Raw genomic sequence first — 26286 nt, forward strand, 5'->3', positions numbered from 1 at the left:
TATAACATTTATAAAATTATCTAAAGTAGTGTGTTGCATATATTAACAGCTTGATTGCTACATTGTGTTATATTTACTAAATCACCTAATGATTATATTCATTATATATATATAATGTGTTTACTTTATTAGTAAATTTGAATAAATTAATTTGTCAATACATGGCATTCCTTTAACTGCTTCATAGTTTTATTTTTCAGTTCTTAAATTTAAAGGAAAAATAAAATAATCGGGAAAAGCTTCACAGAAAATGCGCATCCGGGGAATCGAACCCCGGTCAGTACCGTGGGAGGGTACTATGATACCACTACACTAGATGCGCTTGACGCACAGTTGGACAACAATTTATTTATAAAACCTAAATATTTTACTTTAAAGAGATAAAATAATTCCGTTGCCGGGAATCGAACCCGGGTCTCCTGGGTGAAAGCCAGATATCCTAACCGCTGGACGACAACGGATTGTTATAAGCAAGAGAATTATACATATATTTATGTCTTAACAAAGTTTATGAAAAAATTATATAATTTTACCTTGTAGTTGATGAAATAATATTTTAATCAAATAAACTATGCACATATTATTATCAAAATGTACTTAAAACTTTAATAAGTATAGCAACTTTAGCAAGCTTTAATTAAGGTCTCGTATGGTAACCATTTTATTTCTTATTTTTTGTTTTTGAAAATTAAGTCTATGAATACTACTTCCGTCTCAAAATTTCTTTAGTTGTTATCTATTTTTTTATCAATGGTTTAAAAAATTAACTCAAGTTTTGAGAACTAAAAAAAGTAGTTTTCAAAAAGTAGTTTTTGTTTTTAAAACTTCTAAGAATTCAATCATTGTATTTAAGAAAAATACAAATTATTATAAGACATGTGGATGAAATAAACTTAATTTTTAAAAACAAAAATAAAAAACTAAATGGTTATCAAATAGAGGCCAATTAATAGATTTTCATTTGAAGAACTTTTAATCATTGTACTTAAGAAAAATACAAATTATTATAAGACATGTGGATGAAATAGACTTAATTTTCAAAAACAAAAACAAAAAACTAATTGGTTACCAAACGGGGGCCAATTAATAGATTTTCATTTGAAGAATTATTTGAAATTACAATTATCTTTTAGGGAACAACACAAATGTTTGGAGTTTGTTAAATGTATAAGTTTGAGATTTTTTTTCAATGGTCAATATCATACATTAACCGAGTTTAATTTTATGCTAGACTTAAATTTTCGTTGAAACACTGGATTACTTTAGAATTAAAAGTTAGGTTAAAATTGATACACTATTCTAAGTGTATGCCTTGAATCAACATCTCTAAATCCCAATCAGAAAGTACAAGCACCTTGCACTTTGTTTCGTATTCATTGTAAATCTTTTTTCTACTGTAACATTCAATGAAACTTAGGTCACATTTACTCTAATGAAAAGGTAATAATCAATGATAATGTAAAAAGTAGGCCCCATTTGATTTTGGTGACACGTGCAACTCATTTCTAAATTTATAATAAAAAAATGCAAACTGATTGATGAGTAGAGCTGTTACAGCTACCATTATATATTGTTATTGTTCAAGAGGAAAAAGTAGATAAAATTCATAACTTTGATCAAAAGCAATCGAATTACATTTACAAATCAGACTCATTATAATTGATCTATCAATAAAATTTCATTACGATTATACTAATTGTCATTACAGTTTGATAAAGGTGTCTTAATTGGCTTAATTATAAATACCACAACTCAACCGATCAAATTGCAAAAAGGGTAGTAATTTTGTGTGGTCATATGAAACTCAATACATTCTGGTCTTCTAGTTATATAATTTTGAGATGTGAGAGCTCCAGTTTCAAGTTGTATGCATAAACCAATTTCATGGTTTTTCTAATCAAAGTTAAGAAAGAATCTTGGTGAACTAGAAAACAAAATTGCCATGTCACAAGGAACATGGGTCAACATATACAACTGAAAAATAAAGGGAGAAATTAGCTCCACTTCTAAAAAGGTGAAAGCTCTGAACAACCAAATCATGGATCTGGAAAAAGATTAACGTATGGTAATATTTCTTCCTGTTTGTTTCCTAAAGAATTTGAGCTACTTCCAATTTGCAGATTGTTCCCATTACAACTTACTGAAGATGGATGTCAGGCTAGATACACTCAGTTCCATGCCGTTTTGAATTGACAAACTGTAAAAACACTGCCATTTTCCACATGGTTGGATGAAATATATTCACCCACTGATCATCATACCATACTTTTGGTTTTGCAAAGTTTTTCGCTTCCACTTGTTGGAATTGCTCTTGCATCCACTGTCGTTAGTATTTGAGGCACTGACATCCCTCCAGAGATCACAATTTCTGCACCAAAAAAGTAACATCGAACTCTATATTCATAATAAGCACGTTGCAAAAAATTCTTAACATAAAGGTCCAATATATCAATTAATTATTAAGATTTAGTACTTAAAAAGTCAATTCAAACAGACCCTAAAACTCATATGAGCTAAGTTAGATATTAACCCATCAACTTCGTTTACGATACCATGTTAAACAGCGTCTCAAAAGTTTAATATTATATCAACATCTCTAACACCTGCCCTCAATTTTTAGGCTTGAAATATGTAGAAAACCTAATAAGTGGAAATCAATATTAATTAGAGAGGAAATAACATTGTAGAGGTTTGAATACAGGATATGCTCTAACACTATGTTAAATCAGTTAATGACAAAAAAAACTTAAACGAATAGATGAAGATAAATTTAATATTATATTAACATGCTCACAATACTAAGGTTTAAAACTTTAAATGGTTTCTTTTTGAGCGGAGCGATCATACCAATTCCCTCTCGGACAGAGAGATTAGGCCTCAGAATATCCTTGGAACTCATAAGAAATATGTCTCCAAGATAGAGATGATTAGTAGGGACATAAACACAATAAAGTTCTTCCTCTTCCATTCTGCTCTGAAGAACAACGGAGGAAGTGATGAATCCAAAAGCATATTCGCCAGCTCGGGGGTGCCTGATAATTGCTACTTCCTTGAAGGCATTTGAAGTTTGATCTGAGGCCAATTTTTCGGATTGTCAATACAGAGATAAATGGATGGAAATTAGAACAAGAGTAAAGTTTTCAATGCGCTCTTACCTGGTGAAATTGCAGTACTAATTTGCTTTGAGGCCGTGTAAATATAGCTTACAAGTGGCATTTTCTTAATGAACCATTCACCAATAGTAAGAACAGAAGCCCCCAACCAAGATGACATGAAAATACCAACAAGAAAGATGAATGTGATGGATGTAATAAACCCAAGCCCTGCAGAAATTTCTACTGAAAATCAACTGCGGAAAATCTAATTCTTCTGGTGTTTTGGAACAAAATATATAACTCCTTAACTTACCAAAAATATTGATCCCTAAGTGATTATATATTGGAGAGAAGAAACCATCAACAAAACGAATGAATCCCCAAGTGATGTAGAATGTAATAGCAATTGGTAGAAGAATTACACTGCAAACAAAAGCCCCATAAACTAAGAATTAACACTCCACATTTCAAGCCAACTCTATAAACACAAACCATCCTGAAAATAAACCATAATTGGCTCTTGAATCCAAAGTATACTATCCTTCATCTTATAATCACACAATCAAATGCAAAATGATCTCACATTCATGACAAAAATCCATATCTTCACCCGAAATGCTTAGAAAAAGAGTAAAAAATATATAAATAAATAAAAGAAAAGAAAAGAAACGAAAGATGCATTTATTCCAGAACTCTAACAACGAATCATAACGAACAGCAGAAGAATTACCATCCTGTCATGAACTTCTTGGAAGCCCAGCTGCGAATGACTTTAGCAAAAGCCTAAAATACATCGATGAACGGAAAGTTTAGTGTAATGTTGGTAGATAATGGAGTGGATTGAGTGCATCTAACACTATTCATACATAGTTAAACTTGATTTCAAACGTTACAGAGTAAGAAATCGCGGCGGAAAATTGAAAGAACAATGTGGGAGAGAATTAGCAAGAGGAAAAGAGAAGCAAAAACGGACCTCACGGCCGGAGTGATGATTGGATAAAGTGGCAGCGGGAACGGAGGAAGATTTGGAGGCTCCATTTTCAGAAACTGTAGCGACTGGGATCAAAAGCTCTAGATCTCGCTCCCTCTCTCTTGTATTCATTTCCCTTTCTCTCTCTCTCTCTTCACTTTGATTTTGGAATAACATTTTGGGTCTATTTTTACATTCTTTTCTCTCCCAGCCAGCCATTAACGAACTATTCGGAACTTCTAACTGATTTTCATTTCAATTTGCAGAGTCGACCCGCAAAAGGCCCAACCCGAATTTGGATCCGGCGTAAAATAGGATCCGACCCGGGCGAAGTTCAGTTTTGTTTTTGTTTTTTTTTTTTTTTTTTTAAATATTTATTATTCTATGCATTTGTTTTGTTTTTTTTTTTTTTTTTTGTTAGATACGTTTTGTTTATTCTTAAGTTCAAGATTTGAAAATATTAGGATTTTTCAATGATTAATAGAACCTTGATTGCCATTTTTAATTGGACAATATTTTCATTTAAAAATATTTGGTTCTTAATAGTTAATGGAATCTTGAGGGTTATAATTTGAATTTTAGATTTTTTGAATTAACATAATTTGAAATTTAGATTTTTTTTTAATTACTAAATCTTTCTTGATTTGGTATTTTGGAATTAATAGAATTTTGGTATTGATAGGTATTTTCGTCTTTTGATAATTAATAATTAATAATTAATAATCTTGAAAATCATTTTGCCATTCTTATAATTTTTGTTTGCTATTTTTTAAAATGAATCTCTAAAATTTTCTATTTTTCTTGTTAGCCCATTTTTATATCTTGATTTAAGATGTGTTTATGTTACACTACGAAGATGAAAGAGACTTTAGAATGCTTATAAAATAGATGAGTTATTATACCTATTGTCATTTAGTTTTGAGGTGGAACTTAGGTTCGTAACAACTGTGGGAATGAGCATCGAACCTCTAACCTCTTTTGGAAATTAATTTTGAGTAGTTAAAAGCATATTTTAGAGTGATTTTAAAAATTACAATAGTGATTTTGATTTTTTTTTAAAAAAAATACTTTCATAATTTTTATAAGATAAATGAATTACTCAAAGTTTAGAAATGATTTTAAAATGGTTAAAATTGCTATTGTCATGTTCAAAATCATTTTCAAATTTACTTCTATTTTTTTTTAAAAAAATGGATTTAATTTTTGTGTTAAATTGTTGATATAATTAAATTTATTATAAGTTGTTGATGTAATTAAATTTAGGTTTAATATTATTTTGGTCCGTAAACTTTAAGATTTACTCTATTTTAGTCCCTAAACTATAAAAATGTCTATTATAGTTTCCAAACTTTGAAAAAAATGCTCATATTAGTCCTTACGGTTAAGATTCTCTTAAAAACTTAAAGGGATGATGATTTGATATTCTTCCTTAGACATTAGGCATCCATGTCAAATAAACAAGTTGGATACCATCACAAAAAATCCTTATGGCTTCAATTAGATGAGAAGGAAGCTAAAAAAAATGCAGAAAGAACTTCAAAAAATTTGCAGCTTGCACAAAAATGACAAAAACAGCTTGTGAGATGCACAATTTTCTGCCATTAATGGAAAATTACAAGCTACCTTAATATTATTTCAACCACTTCATTTTTCTTTTCGGGCTATAGTTTCTCTGCTTTTTTCTAGTCTTTTTTCAGTTCATGCTTAAGAGGAAGTGAAGGCCGATAAACAAGGTTGTAGTCATGAGATTGAGAACAAACATGATCTCAAATGTAAATCAAAGAAGAAGTATAGATAGATAGAGCACATTGTAGAGAGAATCAAGAGAGTGAAAGAGTAGTTATAGAAATTCAGAGAAATTGAATCTAAATATATATAGACAAATATAAACCTAGATATGAAATTAGGATAGTGTTAAAAGAAATAATTAATGAGAGAGAATGGAAGATACTAGTTCAACTGAGAAAGTGACAGATTATAGAAGAAGAGAGAATGTGAAAACAATGAAGACATGATGAAAAATTCAATTTACAAAAGCAAATCAAACAAAGAATATGAGAGAGAATAAGGAACAACATACTCTAATCTATACCCAACTTGTTTATTTGATGGATGCATCACTTATGGAAAAAATGCCAAATCATCATTTTGTTAAATTTTTAACATTTTTCTAATGTTTGAGGACTAAAACAGTCATTTGAAAGTTTAGGACTAAAATAGAAAGTTTAGGACTTGTTTAAAGTTTAGGGACCAAAATAGTATTTAAACCTTAAATCTCTATCCACTTCCCTTGCATTCATCCCGACTGAGTTATGCTAAAAAAGATTTCAAATTGATATCAGTCTTCTATGTTCTCACCCTCCTTGTTCCCAACAACTTCAAGGCAACCAAAGGGGACGTAGGGGAAGATATGTTTATACGTTTGTATGCATAAATTTACTTTGAAGTGATAACTTTAAAGTTGATAGACTTATATCAGTGATAGACACCGATAATATTTTACCACTTATAGCTTGAAGTGTTAATATTTTAAAGTTGATAGCCATCGATAGACTTCCATCAATTATAGTTTTAAGGATCAATCTTTCAAAGTTAATAGTTTTCTTACAAAGTTGATAGCGTGTGATAAAAATTAAGTGATAGTCATTGATAGACTTATATCACTAATAACTTTAAGTGTTAATATTTGAAAGTTGATAGTTTTCTTTCAAAGTTGATAACCACTGGTAGAAGTCTATTAGTGATAGTTGTTGATAATTACCGATAATCAAATATTCACAATCAATCATCATCATAAACATAGAAACCAACGTGAGATGAAGCATTAGGGAGAGGGTTTTTTTAACCTCAACAACCCAATCGATAACTGCTGATAACTAATCAAAATTGATAGCCACTAATAGAAGTCTTTATGATAGCAACTAAGAGCTTTTAAGTGATCTTGTTGAGATGTATACCATAAAGCCTCGTAGTTAATATGTTATTTGAAATAATGGTTGATTATTTTATATGTTATTATCCATTAAAGAAAGATCCAAGGTTATTTTATGAAACTTGAACAGTATGTGGTTGACATACAGATGGATCATGTTTAAGTAATAACATAAATGGTCTATAATATAGGATATGGTTGGGTGCCTTATCCTAGTGACACCACGGATACGTCCCACTTTGTAATTGTTGCAAGAATTGTAAAGTGTTACAAATGATTTGATCCTAATCGTTCATGTGGAGACGTGCGAGTGGGGGTATCCTAGAGTTTGTATAAGATCGGGCCATGAATTGATTAATCTCTCTTTATAACACTGTTGACTGAAGAGATTAACATTTCATAGGATGACCATAGGTAACTCGACCTCAATCCTAAGTGAGTTATGAACTCCTGTCTATGAGGATCGACCTTTAATTTGTATGGATAAGAGTGGCACCCGCCAATAACGTTAGGTTAAACCTTTCTCCTAGACGTGTTGAATGCCAATTTGCTGACTCAATAAGCCTCCAATGAAAATCACCTTCGATGACCACCTTCGAGCGATCAACTTCGACAACCATCTCCGATGACAACTCTGGTGATCAACTCCGACAGACAATTCTAGGCGTCTGAAACCACCTTTATTGACAACTCCGGTGTCCCAACTCCATGACCACTTTCGCACGACCAACTTCGACGATCAATTTTGGGTTCCAACAACCACCTCCAACAACAAACTCCGACGACCAACTCCGATAACCACCTTCATAGGCTTCTACAACCATCTCCAATAACAAGCTCCAACAAAAATCACTTTCGATCAATTTTGATGAACACCTTCGAGTGAGCAACTATGACAACCAACTTTAATACCACTTTCACGCTACCAACTACGAGTTTCGACACGACAACCCACTTCCTATACAAACTCCGGTGAAAATCATATTGGATGATCAATTTTGATAACCACCTTCGCGTGACCAACTCCGACGACCAATTTCGGACTCCGAAATCCAACTCCGACAACCAATTTCGGACTCCGAAATCCACCTCCAACGACAAATTTCAGTGACTAACTCTAATACCCTATTCACGCGACCAACTTTGGGCTTCGACAACCACCTCCAACTACAAACTCGAGGAAAAATCTTCTTCGATAATCAACTTTCACAACTACTTTCAACTATTATATGATTGATGACTGTTAAAATATGTTGTAGGGTTGTTGATTATATAAATAATATTATGTCTACATTAAGCGTAATACTTATACATAGAAATTCGTGAAATATATTTTTATTTAATTGAATTTATTTATCAAGAAAAAGTGAAAAATGGAGATTTGTTCTCTGATGATCCTTCAAATTTGGAGGAACTGAAAGTGAAATTGTTGAAGAAATGTAGTGACATTCCATTAGTTGCTAAGATGATGAAGGAGATTCAATTAAAAAAATTAATAACAGAGTAAAATTATAGAGCAACAACATGAGGAAAAAGAAAAAGAAGATGAAAATGATGAAATTCATAGAGAAAAATTAGGAATCAAAAGTTTTGATTTCTTTTTGGTTTCCCATTTTATTTAACTATATTTCTATGAGAAATGTAGTGAGTTAGTTGTTGTTCATTACCCAAAAAGAAAGAGAAAGAAAGAAAAAGAAAATTTGAAAATTAAAAGCAATCCATATTTTATTCAACACAAAAACGAGTATAATAATTGAATAAAAAAGTCTCAAAACGAAAATAGCCATCATAAAAGCATATTATTTAGAGTTAATAAAACTGCACCAAATATCACAGACATATGAACTCAACTCTGCACTCCAAACACAAACATATGAACTCCATAGATATATGAACTCCACAGACATATGAACTTTAGACATCATATCTCAACTTAGTGCCCCAAATATCCCCCAATGGTTAGTTCTTCTCATCATTTTCTCCCTAGAAGCATGTTCTAGTTTATAAATGTTTATCATGATCTTCTATAATTTCTATGTTTCTTTTCAAGTTTTTCAAATTGAATTACATTGGCACATGCATCCACATGCTTCTACATGAAATTTCGTTCTTTCAAATCTTTCAAAATTAATAGTCATTGATAGAAGTCTATCAATCAATCAATGATAGCTAGTGATAACTTTATATCATCTACAACTTTAAGTCTTGATCTTTCAAAGTTTATATTTCTTTCTCAAATTTGTTAACCACTTATAGAAACATCAGTAATAACTATGATAGAAGATTACCAAATATAAATCATTTATCTTTTGTGTGTTAAGCGATTGTTTAGACGATCAGGCTTCACAGCCTTGTTGTCGTCTAAGGATCGTTTAGCTTTTGGCTATCGTCAGTGTGCACTACACGATCGTTTACCTGGAGGCGTTTACTAAACGATGGAGCTTTGCCCGGTGGTTCAAGACCCAGTTCGCTTGTGAACTGGTTTGCTCAATGGAAAAATGTAATAGATAGAATTTTTCATTCTGGTTTTGTGTTGGTTCATCCGGATCCATTAATCTAAGGTTTTAATACATGAGATGTATGTCTAATTATATGTCATATGATATGTACATATAGAAAAATCCCACCTTAGGTTATGCACTGGTCATGCATCATCTCTTTATTATAAATATTATGATTTAGAGAAACATGATTTAAATTACGTAAGAGCATGCTTATGTTGTTAGAGTGTAATAACATGCAATAGAAGTAACAAGGATCAACAAGCATTCAAATTCACTAATTTTGGCAGAAACTAAAGCATGCTCATCTAAATAAGAGGTTTTAGATCATACCTTTATAGAACTCTTCAAGATCTTAATCAAAGAGCAGCAGTCTTCACCTAAGATCACTATGAACCACCTCAAGATCTTCCTCACTATCCTCTTGGAGCTTTAGACCGAGCTGTGGGACTCAAGAACAACTTGAAGTAATGTAAAACAAAGAAAAGCTCACAGCAGCACACTACCGAAGAACTCTTTCTACCAGCTGAAATTTTCTCTCAAAATATCTGTGTAATGCATGCCTTCAGATCACTCCATTTTTCTTTATTTATTGCAGATGAACATGCAAAAGAAGGAATGTGCATGGCTTGCAGCTCATGCTTGGAGTTAAATGAAGAAGAAGAAGTAGGTTTTGTGTGAGCATGAAGAAGATGGTAATGGAAAACTTCAAAATTCCATTTGTGCATGTAATCTTATTTTCCAATTTTTCTTTAAAACCAAAATTTGATTTCAAAATCCATTTTCTAAAATTAATTTCATAAATTAATTTAAAATATTAATTAATTTAATATCAAATATTAAATTAATTTTACACAAGACCATTTTCATATATTTAAATCATATTTAAATATATATTATCCTATTTCGTTTAATTTTAATTTGAACGTTTCAAATTAATTTCTCAAGCTACTCTAAAACTTAACCATTTATGAGCTAGTAGGGGACTTCACTAACCTACATATCATGGGCTCCAACGATTCGAGATTAATCGGCTAAACTCATTAGTCTGATATAACCCCCATTCATTAACTAATGGAATACTCCACTATAGCCCATAGTTGCACTCCCTTCACTGTAGATATATTATGTTCATTTTATAAGCATAATCAGTAAGTCGATCCTTCACAGGTTGTTCATAATCACAACTAGGTCAAAATTACCATTTTATCCTTGTGAATACATCTTGTTCCTTAAGTTCCTACTGACCTTCTAATGAATAATTATGATTCGTAATCTCTATGAATCAAATCATTTCTCTATCATGAGAAGGTGGGGCCTCGATTGTTCAAGACTTGGAATCAGTATTTAAGAGAACAACCTATCTGCTAACCTTAAATCAGGTAGGAGTGAAACTTTTTTTTGCCATTTTTCTAATTTTTAATAATTAATAATCTTGAAAATCATTTTGCCATTTTTCTAATTTTTTAAATTTTTTTGCTATTTTTTTAAATGAATCTCTAAAATTTGCTATTTCTCTTGTTAGCTCTTTTTATATCTCGATTTAAGATGTTTTGTGTTACACCACAAAGATGAAAAATACTTTGAAATGCTTATGAGATAGATGAGTTATTATACCTATTGTTGTTTAGTTTTGAGGTGGAACTTAGGTTCGTAACGACTGTGGGAATGAGGGTTGAACCTCCAACCTCTGACCTCTAAGCTCACTTTTGCAATTAATTTTGAGTAGTTAAAAGCATATTTTAGAGTGATTTTGATGTTTTCTAAAAAAAATACTTTCATAATTTTTATAAGATAGATGAATTATTCAAATAATTTGGAAATGATTTTAAAATGATTAAAATTGCTATTGTCATGTTCAAAATCATTTTCAAATTTATTTCTTTTTTTTTTTAAAAAAAAAATGAATTTATTTTTTGTGTTAAATTGTTGATATAATTAAATTTACCATAAGTTGTTGATGTAATTAAATTTAGGTTTAAATACTATTTTAATTTGTAAACTTTAAGGTTTGCTCTATTTTAGTCCTTAAACTATAAAAATGTCTAGTTTAGTTTCCAAATTTTAAAAAAAATGCTCATATTACTCCTTAGTGTTATGATTCTCTTAAAAACTTAAAAGGGATGATGATTTGATATTTTTCCTTAGACATTAGCATCCATGTCAAATAAACAAGTTGGGTACCATCTCCAGAAATCCTTATGGCTTCAATTAGATGAGAAATAAGGTATAAAAAATAAAAAAAACAAACAAACAAAACAAAAATGCAGAAAGAACTTCAAAAAATTTGCAACTTGCACAAAAATGACAAAAACAGCTTGTGAGATGCACAATTTTCTGCCATTAATGGAAAATTACAAGCTACAAATCTTAATATTATTTTCACCACTTCGTTTTTCTTTTTGGGCTATAGTTTCTTTGCTCTTTTCTAGTCTTTTTTCAATTCACGTTTAAAGAGGAAGTGAAGGCCGACAAACATTATTGTAGTGAGAATCAAGAGATTGGAAGAGTAGTTATAGAAATCAAGAGAAATTGAATCTATATATACACAAATATAAACCTAGATATGAAATTAGGATAGCGTTAACAGAAATGATTAATGAGAGAGAATGGAAGAGACTAGTTCAACTGAGAAAATCGCAGATTATAGAAGAAGAGAGAATGTAAAAACGATGAAGACATGATGAAAAATTCAAATTTACAAAAATAAATCAAACAAAGACTATGAGAGAGAATAAGGAACAACACACTCTAATTTATACCCAACTTGCTTATTTGATGGATGCATCACTTATAGAAAAATGCCAAATCATCCTTCTGTTAAATATTTTTAACAGAATATTAATAGCAGAGACTAAATTAGACCTTTTTTCTAAAGTTTGAGTACTGAAACAGTCTTTTGAAAGTTTAGGGACTAAAATAGAACAAAAAGTATAAGGACCAAAATAGTATTTAAACCTTAAATCGATATCCATTTTCCTTGCATCCATCCCGACAACGGTAACTTTATCAGTGCCTATCACTGATATAAGTCTATCAACTTTAAAGTTATCACTTCAAAATAAATTTGTGCATACAAACGTATAAACATATCTCTCCCTACATCCCATTTGGTTGCCTTGAAGTGTTAATATTTCAAAGTTGATAGCCATCGATAGACTTCCATCAATTATAATTTTAAGGGTCAATCTTTCAAAGTTAATAGTTTTTTTACAAAGTTGATAGTGTGTGATAAAAGTCTATTAGTGATAGTCATTGATAGATTTATATAATTTATAACTTGAAGTGTTAATATTTCAGAGTTGATGGCCACTGATATACTTCCATCAATTATAATTTTAAGGGCCAATCTTTTAAAGTTAATAGTTTTCTTATAAAGTTGATAACGTGTGATAAAAATTCAGTGATAGTTATAGATAGACTTATACCACTAATAACTTTAAGTGTTAATATTTAAAAGTTGATAGTTTCCTTTCAAAATTGATAGCCACTGGTAGAAGTCTATTAGTGATAGTCATTGATAATTATTGATAATAAAATATTCACAGTCAATCATCATCATAAACATAGAAACCAACGTGAGATGAAGCATTAGTGGAGAGGGTTTTTTTTAACCTCAACAACACAATCGATAACTGCTGATAACTAATCAAAATTGATAGCCACTAATAGAAGTCATTATGATAGCAACTAAGAGCTTTTAAGTGTTGATCTTGTTGAGATGTATGCCATAAGGTCTCGTAGTTAATATGTTATTTGAAATAATGATTAATTATTTTATATGCTATATCCATTAAAGAAAGATCCAAAGTTATTTTATGAAACTTGAACAGTATGTGGTCGACATACATGTAGATTATGTTCAAGTAATAATCTAAATGGTCAGTATATAGATAAGGTTGGGTGTCTTATCTTGGTGACATTACGGATATGTCTCACTTTGTAATTGTTACACGAACTGTAAAATGTTATAAACAATTTGATCTTAATTGTTTATGTGGAGACATGCGAGTGGGGGTATCCTATACAACGAGTTTGTATAAGATTGGACTGTGAATTAATTAATCTCTCTTTATAACACCGTTGATTGAAGAGATTAACATTTCATAGGATGACCATAGATAACTCGACCTTAATCCTAAGTGAGTTCACATACGGAAATATGAAATTCAAACTCATGTGACAAGCCACGGACCTGAAATAATCACTAACGAAATACCCCATCTAGAAGCCCGTTGAACTCCTGTTTAATCCTAAGTGGGTTATGAACTCCTGTTTATGAAGACAGACTTTTGATTTGTATGGGTAAGAGTAACCCAACATGCTGCTCAATAAGCCTCCAATGAAAATCACCTTCAATAATCAACTTCGATGACCACCTTCGAGCAATCAACTCCGACCACCAAATAAAAGGAGGAAGAAGTAGGGCTTTAGCGGAAAAAGATCGATGTTTGGAGAGTTCGTGTGTTGAGCCCAGCTTCATGAACACAAATTTTGGAAGATAAAAGAGATCAATGAGGGGGAAGTAGATTGCACAGAAAAGTCTGAAAGGGAAGAAGATCAAGAAGCATAGAGAATCGAAGAGAGGGAATCGAGTAGAGAGAATTGAGAGACTTCATTCATTTGCTCATTTGGTAATTTCACTTGGTAATTTCACACGATAATGATATAAGCAAAATACCAAAAAAAACTTACATTTTCAAAAGATAAGTCAAATTTCATTCGGCCCTGCAACAAACCCTACACGAATTGATTTTTTTTTTTTTTTTTTTCCTTTTAAGAAGTTTGGTCACTTATGTTTTTTAAAGAAGTCTATACTTTGCTGGTTCTTTCTTTTGAATTTTGTTTGAAAAACCTTGCCATATAAGAAGTCAAGAATATATATACCGTGTCATAGAAATTATTATTATTATTCTTAAAAAACTTCTTAAACTATTATTGTACACGACAGTATTCAATAATTTTTTTTCCATAGCATTAATATCCTTGAAAAAGTGTTATAGATAGGTTAATTTATATTAATTAATAATTAAGAACAAGTATTTTATGACAAAAACAAAAATACCAATTTAACATGTCACACAAATTACAATTTACAACGCTCTCATGGCTCGAAAACAATAAGATATATATATATAAAGGAAAAAAAGTTTCAAAACCACCAGAAAATATACATATTTATGGAGTTGAGAAATTGGAATATGGATCTCTTCATCCTCATTCACCTGCTGAAGATTGCAAGCCTCTATTTCCAGAAATTTACATTAAACTGCATTCTCATCTCATCATGTGCTCCCACCAGGGTAATTGCAGCTATTGTAGCCTGCAACAAACAAAAACAAATTAAATTTTGGACTAAAACTATTAATGGTGAAATTATCTCAATGAAAACTATGGGGTCCTCACTTGGGTTGTTAGAGGAAAGTGTGGCGGTTTGAGAGAAGTCACAGGTCCATGGATCCCGGTCGGCGTTTTGGAAGAAGAGGTTCATGGCGTAGGCGGCGTGTGAGGCTATGGTGTTTGGCTCGAAACACGCTCCACCGGGTTGAATCGCGCTGCAATCGAGCCCTCTTCCACAGGCGTAGTCCAAATTTGCTTGAAGCTGGGCGTCTGATACGCCGCCTTTCGGCACGCACCATGAGCCTCCTCCTGCCTTTGGCTTTGGAGTCGTTGGTGCTTTGGTTGATGGATTAGTTGCTGGAGACGATGGAGTAGTCACTGGTGTTTTAGAACCAGCTGGAGTGCTCTGTTGGTGAACCAAACCACAATTCATGTCAAAAACTTCTACGTTTAAATAAAAAAATTTTGGTTTTTAAAAGTTAAAAGTATATTTTCTTTCCATTTTCCACAATGGCGAGTAAAAAAAAAAGTTGATAAGTTTTTAAAAATTAGATTTTGTTTGAATTTGGTTTTTTTTTTTTTTTTTATTTGTTGTTTTTAAAATTTAAGTTTATTAGACACTATTTCTACCTCTAAAATTTCTTTTTTTTTTTATCTACTTTGTAGACACTAATATCATTTTAGTCCCCGTACTTTGGAGAAAGGTTTAGTTTTAGTTTTTATACTTTCAAACATTCAATTTTAATCCCTGTACTTTCAATAAACCTTAAATTTAATCTCCACTGCTGGTATATTATTTATTTTTTTAATTTTTTTTTGTTATTCATTATCATTTTCACTACAAATTGTATAAACATATTCAAATAAAGTATAAGGATCAAAATGTTATTTTAAAAAGATTAATACGAGAATGTGTGTGTTACCTGGCCATCTTTGGAAAGACCAACGTTATAGGTCATTGTAAGATCAGGCTTGAACAATCCGAAAGCTCTTTCAGAGCCAGGCCCAGGCTTTAAATCTTCGTCGTAAAGTGCAAAGAGATACGTATCAACAGATTTTCCTGGCATCAATGGCGTTCCGACCATGGAACGAAGGTGCGCAATCAGATTACCATTGAATGCCTTAGCATTCTCAAGACTCGGACCAACCTCGTCGCCATCTCCTTTGTACGGCCACCCAGTCTCCGCCACCACAATCTCTACGTTCTTGAACCCCATGGAGTTCAATGCAGATCTTATGGCGTCCACCTGCATCCATAATTGCCGTGTTCATAATTTTCAAACGACATAGTTTTAATTTTTTGTAGAATTCTGAAACTTATGTCTGTTTATGTGATTCTCGCTAAATTAATGGAAATAAAATAACACATCTACTACTCGGGTTAGATATAAATTAACGAAATTAACACCTGAAATATTAAACGTTCTACATGGTCGATGGTAACATTGGATTAGATGCAAAATATGGATATTTTGCTACATGACACCAAATCATACAAATTTAAGAGAAAATTACTTTTTAATTCCCTAATTTTAAGAATATGTGTCTTTTGTCCTGGATTTTCAAAATTTATATTTTTGGTCCTTCAACTAGTTCGATCATTCATTATTAAAATGTACTTTTTTTTACTTCCCGAATTTAAAAGGTCTAAGACTGAATTTATTTTGTTAAATTAAATTAAAATTTTAAATTTTAAATGCCATAAAATAATAAGTACATTAAACATTCTAAATATATTCTAAAAGAATTCAAAGCTAAAAATGACAATGCACATGTTTTCTTTTTTTTTAAAAAAAAGAAATCAAAGGACTAGAAAAGTAAAATTTTCAAAATCTGAACCATTTGAAAGACATCCTCCCAACCATTAAATATAATCTAACAATTTAGAGCTATTGGAATTGAATTAGTTATTATAGTTAGTGATTGATATGTTTAAAGATATACTATTTTTATTTGAATAGAAAATTATTTTTTTTAATAGAAAATAGTTAATACAATAGGATATGAGGCTGAAAAAAATAAATATTGTAAAACCACTATTATATTTGAACAAAACCTAAACCAAAATAAAGCTTAGCCGAGTTTTAGTTCGAAATTACGTAACAATCCAAAGAATTGTCAAATTCCAACGAATTCGAATATTTTAGTCCGAACTACATAGTTATTTAAAAACTTCACAAAAGCCAAAAGCACAAACAGATCAGAACAGGGCTCGAAGATTGATGAACTCACCTGAGCATCGAACATATTCATGTACTTGATATTCGTGTTCGTGTCGAGCCGGCCGGCGTTTGGCTGAAAAAGACAGAAGGCCAAAGTCTCCGGCCGCGGATCGCTCCGGTAGGCGAAGTATGGGTATGGGTTAATCGTAAATGGTGATCCAGTGGCATTGTTGAACTCCAATAGCCCCTTCAACACACTCATATAATTCGGGTGGAACATCCCCGACGACGGCGGCTCCGATTGGCGAAGCACCGCCATGGAATGGACAGTGGAAACCTTAATATCCTTCCCTAGAGACATCGAATTCAGCGCGTTCTGAAGATTCTGAATCGCCGGCACCAGTTGGTTCATTAGATTTTCATCGTTGGAGGTTATCACCTCGTTGCCGACCGTGATGAGAATGATTTTACTCGCCGGATAGAAGGGGGCTACATTAGCGTTAACCCAATTTTTAGCGAAATTCGGGTCGGACGCTAGGGCTGGAATGTCACCGTTCGCAGCGCCGATTACAATTCCGATCCCTGTGTTTGCTAGGGCTTTGATGATGGCCGGATCAGCGCCGTAGAGTCGAACCTTCTCGATTGAAGTGGATTGAAGTAGCTTCGCCGTCGCAGACGGCGGCGGAAGGTTATCAGCGACTTGACCGTAGTTTATTCCGATGAACGATTGTGAATCTGCAAAACAGAGCACATTCAACTAAAAATTCGCATTCAACCTAACAATTCTTTCGATTCTTGTTATCGAAGATTCTCCATCTACTTTCTTTCTTTCCCTTTCTTTCTCCTGGTCTGGAATCTTATCGCAATCACAATCAAGGTTCAAAAAGACTGACGCCACAAGAAAATTCACAAAGAATCCACATCAATTTCTCAAAATACATCACCAGATCACCAGAAAACTAGATTTGTAGATTATAATAAGAACACAAAACGCAAGAAGAATTCAAGCGTTCAAAGTTGATAAAAGATTCACAGAAAAACAAAAATTAAGAAATTACGAAACCAGAAACTTACAGACTATGTCAGTGGCCAGTAGAAAGCTAAAGAAGAAAAAAACAGTGGAGCGAAGAAGAGTGTTAGCCATGGCGGATGAGTTTGAAAGCTGTGATATGTTGGACACGGGATGCAGAGGGGAATGAGAAATTAAATAGATGGAGAAGGAAGGAAGAGGACAAGGGTAATATTGTAAAATGGATATTAAGTTGGTTCTTTAACTTTTTGGAAAGCGGGCTGCCCGACAAGGGCAGTGAATGATTTCCACCGTTATAGAAACGGAAGTGGAAGCAGGCGCAGTCGTGGAGGGCTTTGCGCGATCGCGAGTAACGTCGATATTATAATATTCATAAAGAAATGATAAAACAGAAAAGCTATTTTGTGTTAGTGAATGACCCAAATGCCCCTTTTTCTTGACCGTTGCCCAACTTCCGTTTCCAATTGAATTTTGTGGGCGGAAAATTAAATAAAGGTATAATTAATACCACGTTTATCAAACTCTAAAGGGAATTGGCACAATCCGAAAGAAATTTGATATGTACATCAATCGTAATAGATCTCAAACGTAAACATAATCAGATTTTTTTTTATCATGATAATAATAAAATTAATCATAAATGTAAAAAATTCATCATTTTCATATCATATGATATCTATAATGGTAGCAATAACAATAATGATAAAGGTAGTAGTCCCATGTGTAATTTTCAACTATAGATTGAGCATATTTTATTTTTCAATTAGATTACAGGATTTGGCAACAAATTTCAAGGTAGGTCCTAAATCTCTTTATGATTACGGAAAGCAATAACAAAAATAATCAACTGTCGTCTCAACTTTGATCAATTTTTACATTATCATCACGATTACTTTTCAGTCGGTGTAAATGTGACCTAGTAATCACATATAAAAAAAAATACTTGGCCATTATATATATATATATATATATATATATATATATATATATATATATTTTGAAGAAATATACAAATATATACTTACATCTTATGACCCATCTATTAAGTTGTCCAATCATAGTTTACTTTTATTGTCTAACACACTCTTCTTACTTTTTTGCTTAACATATTTTCTAAAACAGAAAAAAACTATAACCTGAAATAGACCTCGTTTGATAACCATTTGGTTTTTTGTTTTTGTTTTTTAAAATTAAGTCTATTTCATCTAGAATTCTTACATTGATTTACATCTTTGTAAGTACAAAACTTGAATTCTTAGCTAAATTCTGAGAACAAAAATAACTTTTTGAAAGCTACTTATTTTAGTTCTCAAATTTTGGTATGGTTTTTTAAATCATTAGTGAAAAGTAGATAACAAAATAAGAAATTTAGAGGTAAAAGTAGTATCCGTAGGTTTAATTTTAAAAAACAAAAAATAAAAATGGAATGGTTACCAAACGTTGTTATCAAATTAAGATTTTAGGTCTTATTCTTGGTTTTTTTTTCCGATCTGGCCATTTTTATAGAATTTAAGATTTTTACTCATTTTTTAATCAAATTATTTGTACTCCCAATGAATGTTGATTTTAATTTTTAAAAGTGGATTTCGATTGACTTTGTTTAAATAATAACAATAATTTTCATGTAGGTATAATTTTAAAATGAAAAAAAAATCTTTTTTTTCTTTAATTATGAATTTAATTTTCATTTGGTCAAGTTACAAAATGCTACACTTTTATTTATGAATCTTAAATTTAATTTCTATTTGGTTCTCGAATTTCTAAATGTTAAATTTTTATTCCTGAGTTATTGAGTTTTATTTCCATTTGATCTATAAACTTGAAGATTTATATTTTTAATTTCTTTTTTTAACTAATACTCATTCTTAATCTTGAGTGTCAATTAAAATTTACTGAATAAATATGAATATTTGAAAAATTAAAATGAAACAAAACTTAGATCATAATGATATACTGTAGTAATATCAATATTAACCTATAAAATATTAAGAGAGAAGAAAGAAAGAAAAAAAGAAAGAAGGGGAAAACAAAGAAGAAGGAAAAGAAGCATAAAAATCTCTACGCTTTTACTTCGCCCTTAAGAAACAACATTACTGATCCAATTAGGCAAACGTGACCCACGGGCCCCAATTTTCCAACGTGCAAAGGTGCTTTGAGCAGCGGGAGAGCAAAGCATTTCCATGAAAGCTGCAGTGGGAAAAAGCTCGGATTCTCAATTACTTGTTAAATAATTGTCATTACTTTATGATCAAAGCAATAAAGGAGGGCGAGCTTTACGATGGTGGGATTGATTGGTGATGAAGCAACTTCAATCTACTCCATTCGACTGAATCTGATCCGTCCCCTCTCACCTTTACTCATTAAATATAAGACAACTTTTTAATCCAATCCAATGGTTTATGTACGGTACGTCTGCCTCCGATTAAAGGTTAATTGTCGTTCATGGGGTTTTTCCATACTTTCTGAAGAATGAAATGAAACATTGTTTTGAAGTATTGATCGTTTGTTCCATTATCACTGCGTGGTAATCTATGCGATTGTGTTCAATTGTTTATGTCTCTGTCTTTATATGTTGTTCTACATTCCCCAAATGTTCGAAACAATTGAACAAGTACCGCTCGATTCCAATCTTAGCCAGTGTACTAAATCGTTTGCTATATTAGTTGTTTAGTTTCCAGTTGAATTTCATTGATGGGTATTGATCATCAATGTCACCGAAGTGTTGGAAACTGGGATATGCTTTGTTTTCATCCCCAGGATCCAAATTAGAAGTGCATGAGAAGCAAAATAAGAAGTATGAACATGCTTGACTTGCAGAATGTAAAAAAAAAAACACTGCTATAACTTATCTTTACAACTCCAAAACCAACAAATCGAGTTAATGTGTTTATCACTAGACTTGGCAGATTTTAAAATCAACAAATTTCACCACACCTTGAAGCATTTTACTTCTCAAGTTTCTCTGCTCCTTCTTTTTGTCAAAAGATGAGAGACATGTACAAGGTCTCTTGTGACTTCATCGAGCAGTCCACTCAGGACATGCTTTTCCACATCCCTTACAACTTCCTCTCTTTCAACAAACACGAATGTGGTCTCATTCCATCCCAAGTCCCACATACTATTAAAGTCAGGTTCCTGGTTATAGATATCACTTTCGAGCATTTTGGGCAAGTAGTCTTGCAATTCACAATCTGGGTTACCATTCCTTCCATAGAATTTCAATGCCTCAATGTCTCTATGCAACTGCTTGATCAAGTCATCCAAAGATTCTATCTTTTTGGACCTCAAACAAATGTTTGTGCAAGGACGATTGTTGAGCTCTTGCCGTATGCCCTTTCGCTTCATGAGCTCGTAACTACAATCTATTGTGAAATTTCTTCCATTTTTTAAATGGCTATGATGACCACTGTCATGAAGAATGAAGCTGGGGATGTTTAATTTGAAAAGAGCCTCTGCTGCATTCAGAAACCATTCACTTGTTATAAGCGTCTGCTTGAGGTGGTTTTCTTTTTCTGTCAGTGTCTCTTGTTTTCTTGACGTGGAAAAACTATGCATGTGCGCCAGATGTGGGGGATATAAGGTCTTCATGTTGTATTGTTCTGCTTCTGCACCATAAAGAAATTAGATATTGACAGTAAATGCTCAGTACTTCTTCAACGTTTATGCAGTTTTACTTGGGGTACAGTGTCCATACTTGCTGTTTATGCGTATTCTGTCTTTGCTTTGGGTTTTTTTTTTTTTTTGGGGGGGGGGGTGTTGGGTTTTGGAATAAAATAGGGAATTTCGGACATTCGAAGATGGGTTGGCTCTATATTTATGGAATGAACATGGGCAATTGAAATCTGCTTACCTTCTTCATTTGTTTCAATTTTGGAGCTGCTGATTTCACCTCTGCCAAATACTGTCCTCTGATCTTGCTTATTGCTAGTACTAATGGAGATTGTTTTCTCGCACTGTATGAAAGATTAGGCATATATGAATTATCTTGTTTGAGATGTGAAGGTTGAACAGATAGTTTAAACATATTGAACAATTTGATAAATTGAGAAAAATTGAACATACACTGTCATTTGGAGCTGATATTTGTGGTTCTTTCAAGCTATGGCATTCATCATCAGCAGGAATGGGCGGCGTCAAAACCTGCTCATTCTCTGCGTGTGAATCTGGCGTGCTATTCTGTGGCTGGATACTTACGACTGTTTCTCGGGATTCAACAAGTCGAGATTCCACTTCTTTAGATCGATTTTCTCTGAGGACTTCTGGTTCATCTAGTGCATCAAACTTTTCATGTTTTTCTTTCTCCACCTCCTGTAGTGTTGGACTTTGCTGTTTCATTGCATATGCTTCGTCAATTATAAGCCCCTCACTTTTCTGCATTTTTGTAGGTTTGAATTCATTCTTCACAGGTTCCTTAGCATGTTGCTTTTTGATAATTGGCTCTTTTTCGAATGTAGTTTTTGAGTCCCTTGAAGAGGAACTTTGTTCTACACTCTTGTGGGTTATCTCACCTGTTTTGTTATTTAAATCATAACAGTTGTTTTCTCTGGAAGGATGATTTTCAGGACATCTACTGTTAGGAAGTGTGTAAGAGTGGTGAGCTGTGATGGTTTCTTTGCTGCTTTTCTTACCTCGTCTGACATGGTTCCTATCCTGCTGTTTCATTGGAGAAGTGAATGTGTCATGTATTGGTTTTGTTAAACTCTTGGAAGGGATCACATTTCTCTTTTGATTTCTCTCCTGCACCGTCTGTTTTCCATTCTTCTGTTTCAACTCTTCTATATGGTGATTTATGTCTCCCATCACTGCTTTATGGACCATAGGTGGCTGCTGGTATTTGGGACTGTTTTGGGACTGTTGCTGCATTCTTGATTGAAGTTTGTCTGGATGTCTCTTTTCTAAAGGAAATGTTCTTTCTTTATATCCTTGCATTATGATTGCACGCTCTGATTTTTTATGCAATTGTGCTTCCATCTGCTGCATCCCCTTCCTTTTAAGTTCTCCTCTCTTTTGATCCTTTTCCAAAATTTCTAGCTCCCTGTGCTTTTGGTGATGATGCTTCATATGACCTTCACGATCATCCTTCTCCAGCACTCCTTTCTTTAATACTTCTCCATGTTCATCCCGGTGGCTGTCTGTACCTTTTTGCTCCCTGTATTTTGTGTGAAGCTGCTTTGTAAGTCCTTCCAGATGACACTTACTTGGGACTCTCTGCCTCGTTTCATCCTTGTTTTGTTGCTTAAATATTGTGAGGGTTGGCGTTGATGGGCTTGTTTGTGGCCTTACTCCTTCAATGCCTTTCCATGATGGTTTTCCACTAAAAGTGATGGCTCGAAGACTTGCATCATTTGTAGGAAAGTCGTTCACTGCTTGTGAAACAAATATGGTGTTCACCACAGTTGAACTGTTATCTGATATGATTGGTTTTGGATTTCTGGAGTTGGACCGACTTTCTGTAATATTAGTCCTTGGCTCAGCCTTTTTGGTGATACTCCTGGCGGATGGCTGCAGATCCTTTTGTGTGACCTTATGCTTGGAACCTGAGTCCTTATGTGCATAATTTGAATTGTCTGAAAGATTATCTAGCCCCATCAGTTTTGCAATTACATTTGAGATTCCCACCTTCTCACGTGTGTTTGAAGTCTTGACATCATGGCCACAGGTTGCTGATCTTCTATGGAAACTCAATTTTACCGTAGTTAGAGGTTGCTCTTCATCGTTGAACTTTTCTCCCTCTGCAGTGTATCTCAGGGTTGCTAACTTCTGATTGTGACCATTTCCTTTGACTTCTTGGCTGCTGCGTGAATTTAGGGAGAGTTTGTCCAAGTTGAGTCGTGGTTGGTAAAGTTTCTGATCAAGTGTTTCATCTTTATTTTCTTCGCCATCTTCTTCATTCTCTAGAAGTACAATCCTATTCTTCTGTTGTGGGATGATCATGTGCTCTGAAGCCTCATGCAAGTTCACAAGCATCCTCAAAGATTCCTCCAAATCCATAGCCCCCTTCAACAGTTCCTGTCCAATTTCGATGGAACATCTGCCAAAATCAGAGCCATTTGAGCAAGTTCTTAGAATCTGGTTCAATTTCTGTGCCCCTTTAGATATTTCCTTAATATGCAGATGTGAGATCGTTGGAAAGTATCCAGTTGCATTGTGGTTCCCATCCAGACCGCCTCTTCTATTCATTTTCCCGATTTCAAAGGACCTCCTACCAATTTGTTGCAGGAAGCCCAGCATCAAATTGTTTCCCGATGAAGTATTTCCTCTTAGTTTTCCTCCATTTTCAAGTGCAAAAGCCAAGGCCATGGACAAGTCTCCTATTTGTTCTGAGTTCCGGCCTCTAGTGTAAGGAACAATTTGGTTTGAAGTATCATTAGTCATTGGTGATTTATTGCCTCCGCCATACCTTGTGTTTATCGTGTTCCCAGTCTTGGGAGCACTCTGCATCGAATCATATATGTAAGGATATAAGATGGGTCAAATTATTCTAAAATCGAAGCATCATAAACCAACTTCTCTTACTAAAGTTCTGCATACCATTCCGCTTGTTTTAGTGTTCTTCGAACCTCTATGAATTTGTTTCGAGTAAGCATATGCATCTGAAAAAAGAACATTTCAGACAACACTACATAACATTGAATTTGCTACTGATGTTAGAGCTTATTATATGTCAAAGCTACTTGAGACGTTACAAGAGAAGTTTTTGTGCCTTGAGAAGTTTTATATGTTATACATATTATAAATATAGCAATTTGCCATTAATTGATCTGTTATGTTGCAAGAGAGAAATAGCTACTTTTCTTCTATTGTTCCTTTTAGACTTCTCTCCCAAGTTAACGGTGTTTTTCTTTTTTACTGTGCTTTTAGATTGCTTGTCTTCATGGAGAAAAAGAATCATTCCCTTGAGAAAAGCTTCATATGCTCTTGAACTAGTTTAACTTTAATGTCAAGTTTAATTTCTTGTAGACTCATTGTTAGTAGTTACTAACACAGTTCGCGATTTTTCTCGACATGATTACTCTCTTGTTATAACATGCTCTTTGTTTCTAACTTATCAACAGACATTGAAACTTCGGAACATTTGTTTTAAAAGAATACCAAAAGAAGAAATGGTTGCAGGATCAACAGTGGTGAAGGTAGACCATACCAAACTCTAAGCTACAATTGAATGCAATGAAGGAAGGTAGTTCATCCAATTCAAGTTGAATTCAAGTGAAGGTTTATATAGTTCACTAACCGATCGTTGTAGTTTTGGAACGGTTCGAGGTCTGCGATGCAGCGGCCATTCGTTCCTTCCTTAATCTGAGATCATCCAACAGCTTCTGAGCAAAATCTGATCTCTTTGCCATGTCGGGTTTTTCGGGTGGGAACTCACGGGAACTTCTCTTCTACCAAGCGAGGGAGTGTCTTTACATTGTTTTTTAGGCTATTTCTAAGTGGAAGAAGAAGATTGCTGTGATTTCTTTTCATTGTGGTTGGAAAGGTTCTCTCATGGTTGGGTGAGATGGGAAATGTGTTTTGAACCAAAGAAAATCAATGGAAGTTTGAAATTTTGGGTTTTAAAAGGTTGACGTTAAAGTCTCTCTCACACTGTTTCATTTTACTTTCATTACAATTTAAGCAACAGCGAAGATATTGAAGGGCTTCTCATCCAAGCCTTCTGTGTCAGCTTTCTTTCCCTGTCTTCACCTTCTGCTATTTCTGTTACTCTTTCATTCATTTGTTTATTCCCTTCAAAATTTACAAGTATCTTCACTGCTTGTTTAGTTGTCAAATCGATCATAGTTTAATTATCATTAGGATTTTGGTTCGAATCCTACTATTTCAATTGTATTAAAAAGAAAAAGAAAAAAAAAAGCATAGTGCGAGATTCTGAACGTATAATAAAAAAAATATATATTTGAGTCACATGTCGATGGGTAGAAACACAAACGGGAGAGGAAGGAGAAAATAATTTAGAGATAAATATGTAAATTTAAATTGTTGAAAATTAATTTCTTTGTTATTGTTTTTTAACAATATTTCTCTATAATCTTTAAATATGGACTAAAATTTTAAAAAAGTTAAGGTCTGTTAATAATTATTTGGTTTTTTTGTTTTTATTTTTTAAAATTAAGTCGATAGTATTTCCATTTTCAAATTATTTTTTTTATCTACCTTTTACCAATAATTTAAAAAACTAAGTTAGAATTTGAAGATTAAAAAAGAAATTTTTAAAAACTTGTTTTTATTTTTGAAATTTGATTAAGAATTCAACCATTG

The 26286-nt window shown here is 32.9% G+C and overlaps 3 protein-coding genes, 1 long non-coding RNA gene and 2 other non-coding genes across 7 annotated transcripts; 1 reads left to right on the top strand and 5 right to left on the bottom strand.

The window, feature by feature from the left end:
• Positions 1-251: 251 nt before the first annotated feature.
• TRNAG-CCC lies at positions 252-322 on the bottom strand. The gene has a single exon. It is a non-coding gene; the product is annotated as a tRNA-Gly (tRNA).
• Positions 323-389: 67 nt separating this feature from the next.
• TRNAE-UUC lies at positions 390-461 on the bottom strand. Its single transcript has one exon. It is a non-coding gene; the product is annotated as a tRNA-Glu (tRNA).
• A 1360-nt stretch (positions 462-1821) lies between these two features.
• Positions 1822-4408, bottom strand: LOC120091630 (protein LIKE COV 1-like). 2 transcript variants are annotated; one of them, XM_039049729.1, is made up of 6 exons: positions 4069-4408; positions 3826-3878; positions 3409-3518; positions 3156-3323; positions 2848-3072; positions 1822-2368 (listed from the first exon to the last, which is right to left on the bottom strand). In XM_039049729.1, the coding sequence occupies exons 1-6, from the start codon at positions 4282-4284 to the stop codon at positions 2256-2258; spliced, it is 885 nt and encodes a 294-aa protein (XP_038905657.1). In that variant the 5' UTR covers positions 4285-4408; the 3' UTR covers positions 1822-2255. The 2 variants fall into 2 exon arrangements, with proteins under 2 accessions (XP_038905657.1, XP_038905656.1); XM_039049728.1 differs by having other exon boundaries at positions 3156-3335.
• Positions 4409-14540: 10132 nt separating this feature from the next.
• LOC120091702 (glucan endo-1,3-beta-glucosidase 7-like) lies at positions 14541-18233 on the bottom strand. Its single transcript, XM_039049814.1, has 5 exons — positions 18075-18233; positions 17071-17735; positions 15762-16085; positions 14905-15244; positions 14541-14821 (listed from the first exon to the last, which is right to left on the bottom strand). Exons 1-5 carry the CDS (start codon positions 18142-18144, stop codon positions 14784-14786), a joined length of 1437 nt encoding a protein of 478 aa, XP_038905742.1. The 5' UTR covers positions 18145-18233; the 3' UTR covers positions 14541-14783.
• Positions 18234-20088: 1855 nt separating this feature from the next.
• On the top strand, positions 20089-25692 carry LOC120092062. Its single transcript, XR_005485892.1, has 2 exons — positions 20089-20436; positions 25086-25692. It is a non-coding gene; the product is annotated as an uncharacterized LOC120092062 (long non-coding RNA).
• LOC120092061 lies at positions 20938-25407 on the bottom strand. Its single transcript, XM_039050262.1, has 5 exons — positions 25262-25407; positions 24562-24623; positions 22093-24465; positions 21881-21983; positions 20938-21635 (listed from the first exon to the last, which is right to left on the bottom strand). Exons 1-5 carry the CDS (start codon positions 25371-25373, stop codon positions 20983-20985), a joined length of 3303 nt encoding a protein of 1100 aa, XP_038906190.1. The 5' UTR covers positions 25374-25407; the 3' UTR covers positions 20938-20982.
• Positions 25693-26286: the final 594 nt, after the last annotated feature.

This window comes from Benincasa hispida, chromosome 11 (genome assembly GCF_009727055.1).
Source record: "Benincasa hispida cultivar B227 chromosome 11, ASM972705v1, whole genome shotgun sequence".
Lineage (NCBI taxonomy): Eukaryota > Viridiplantae > Streptophyta > Magnoliopsida > Cucurbitales > Cucurbitaceae > Benincasa > Benincasa hispida.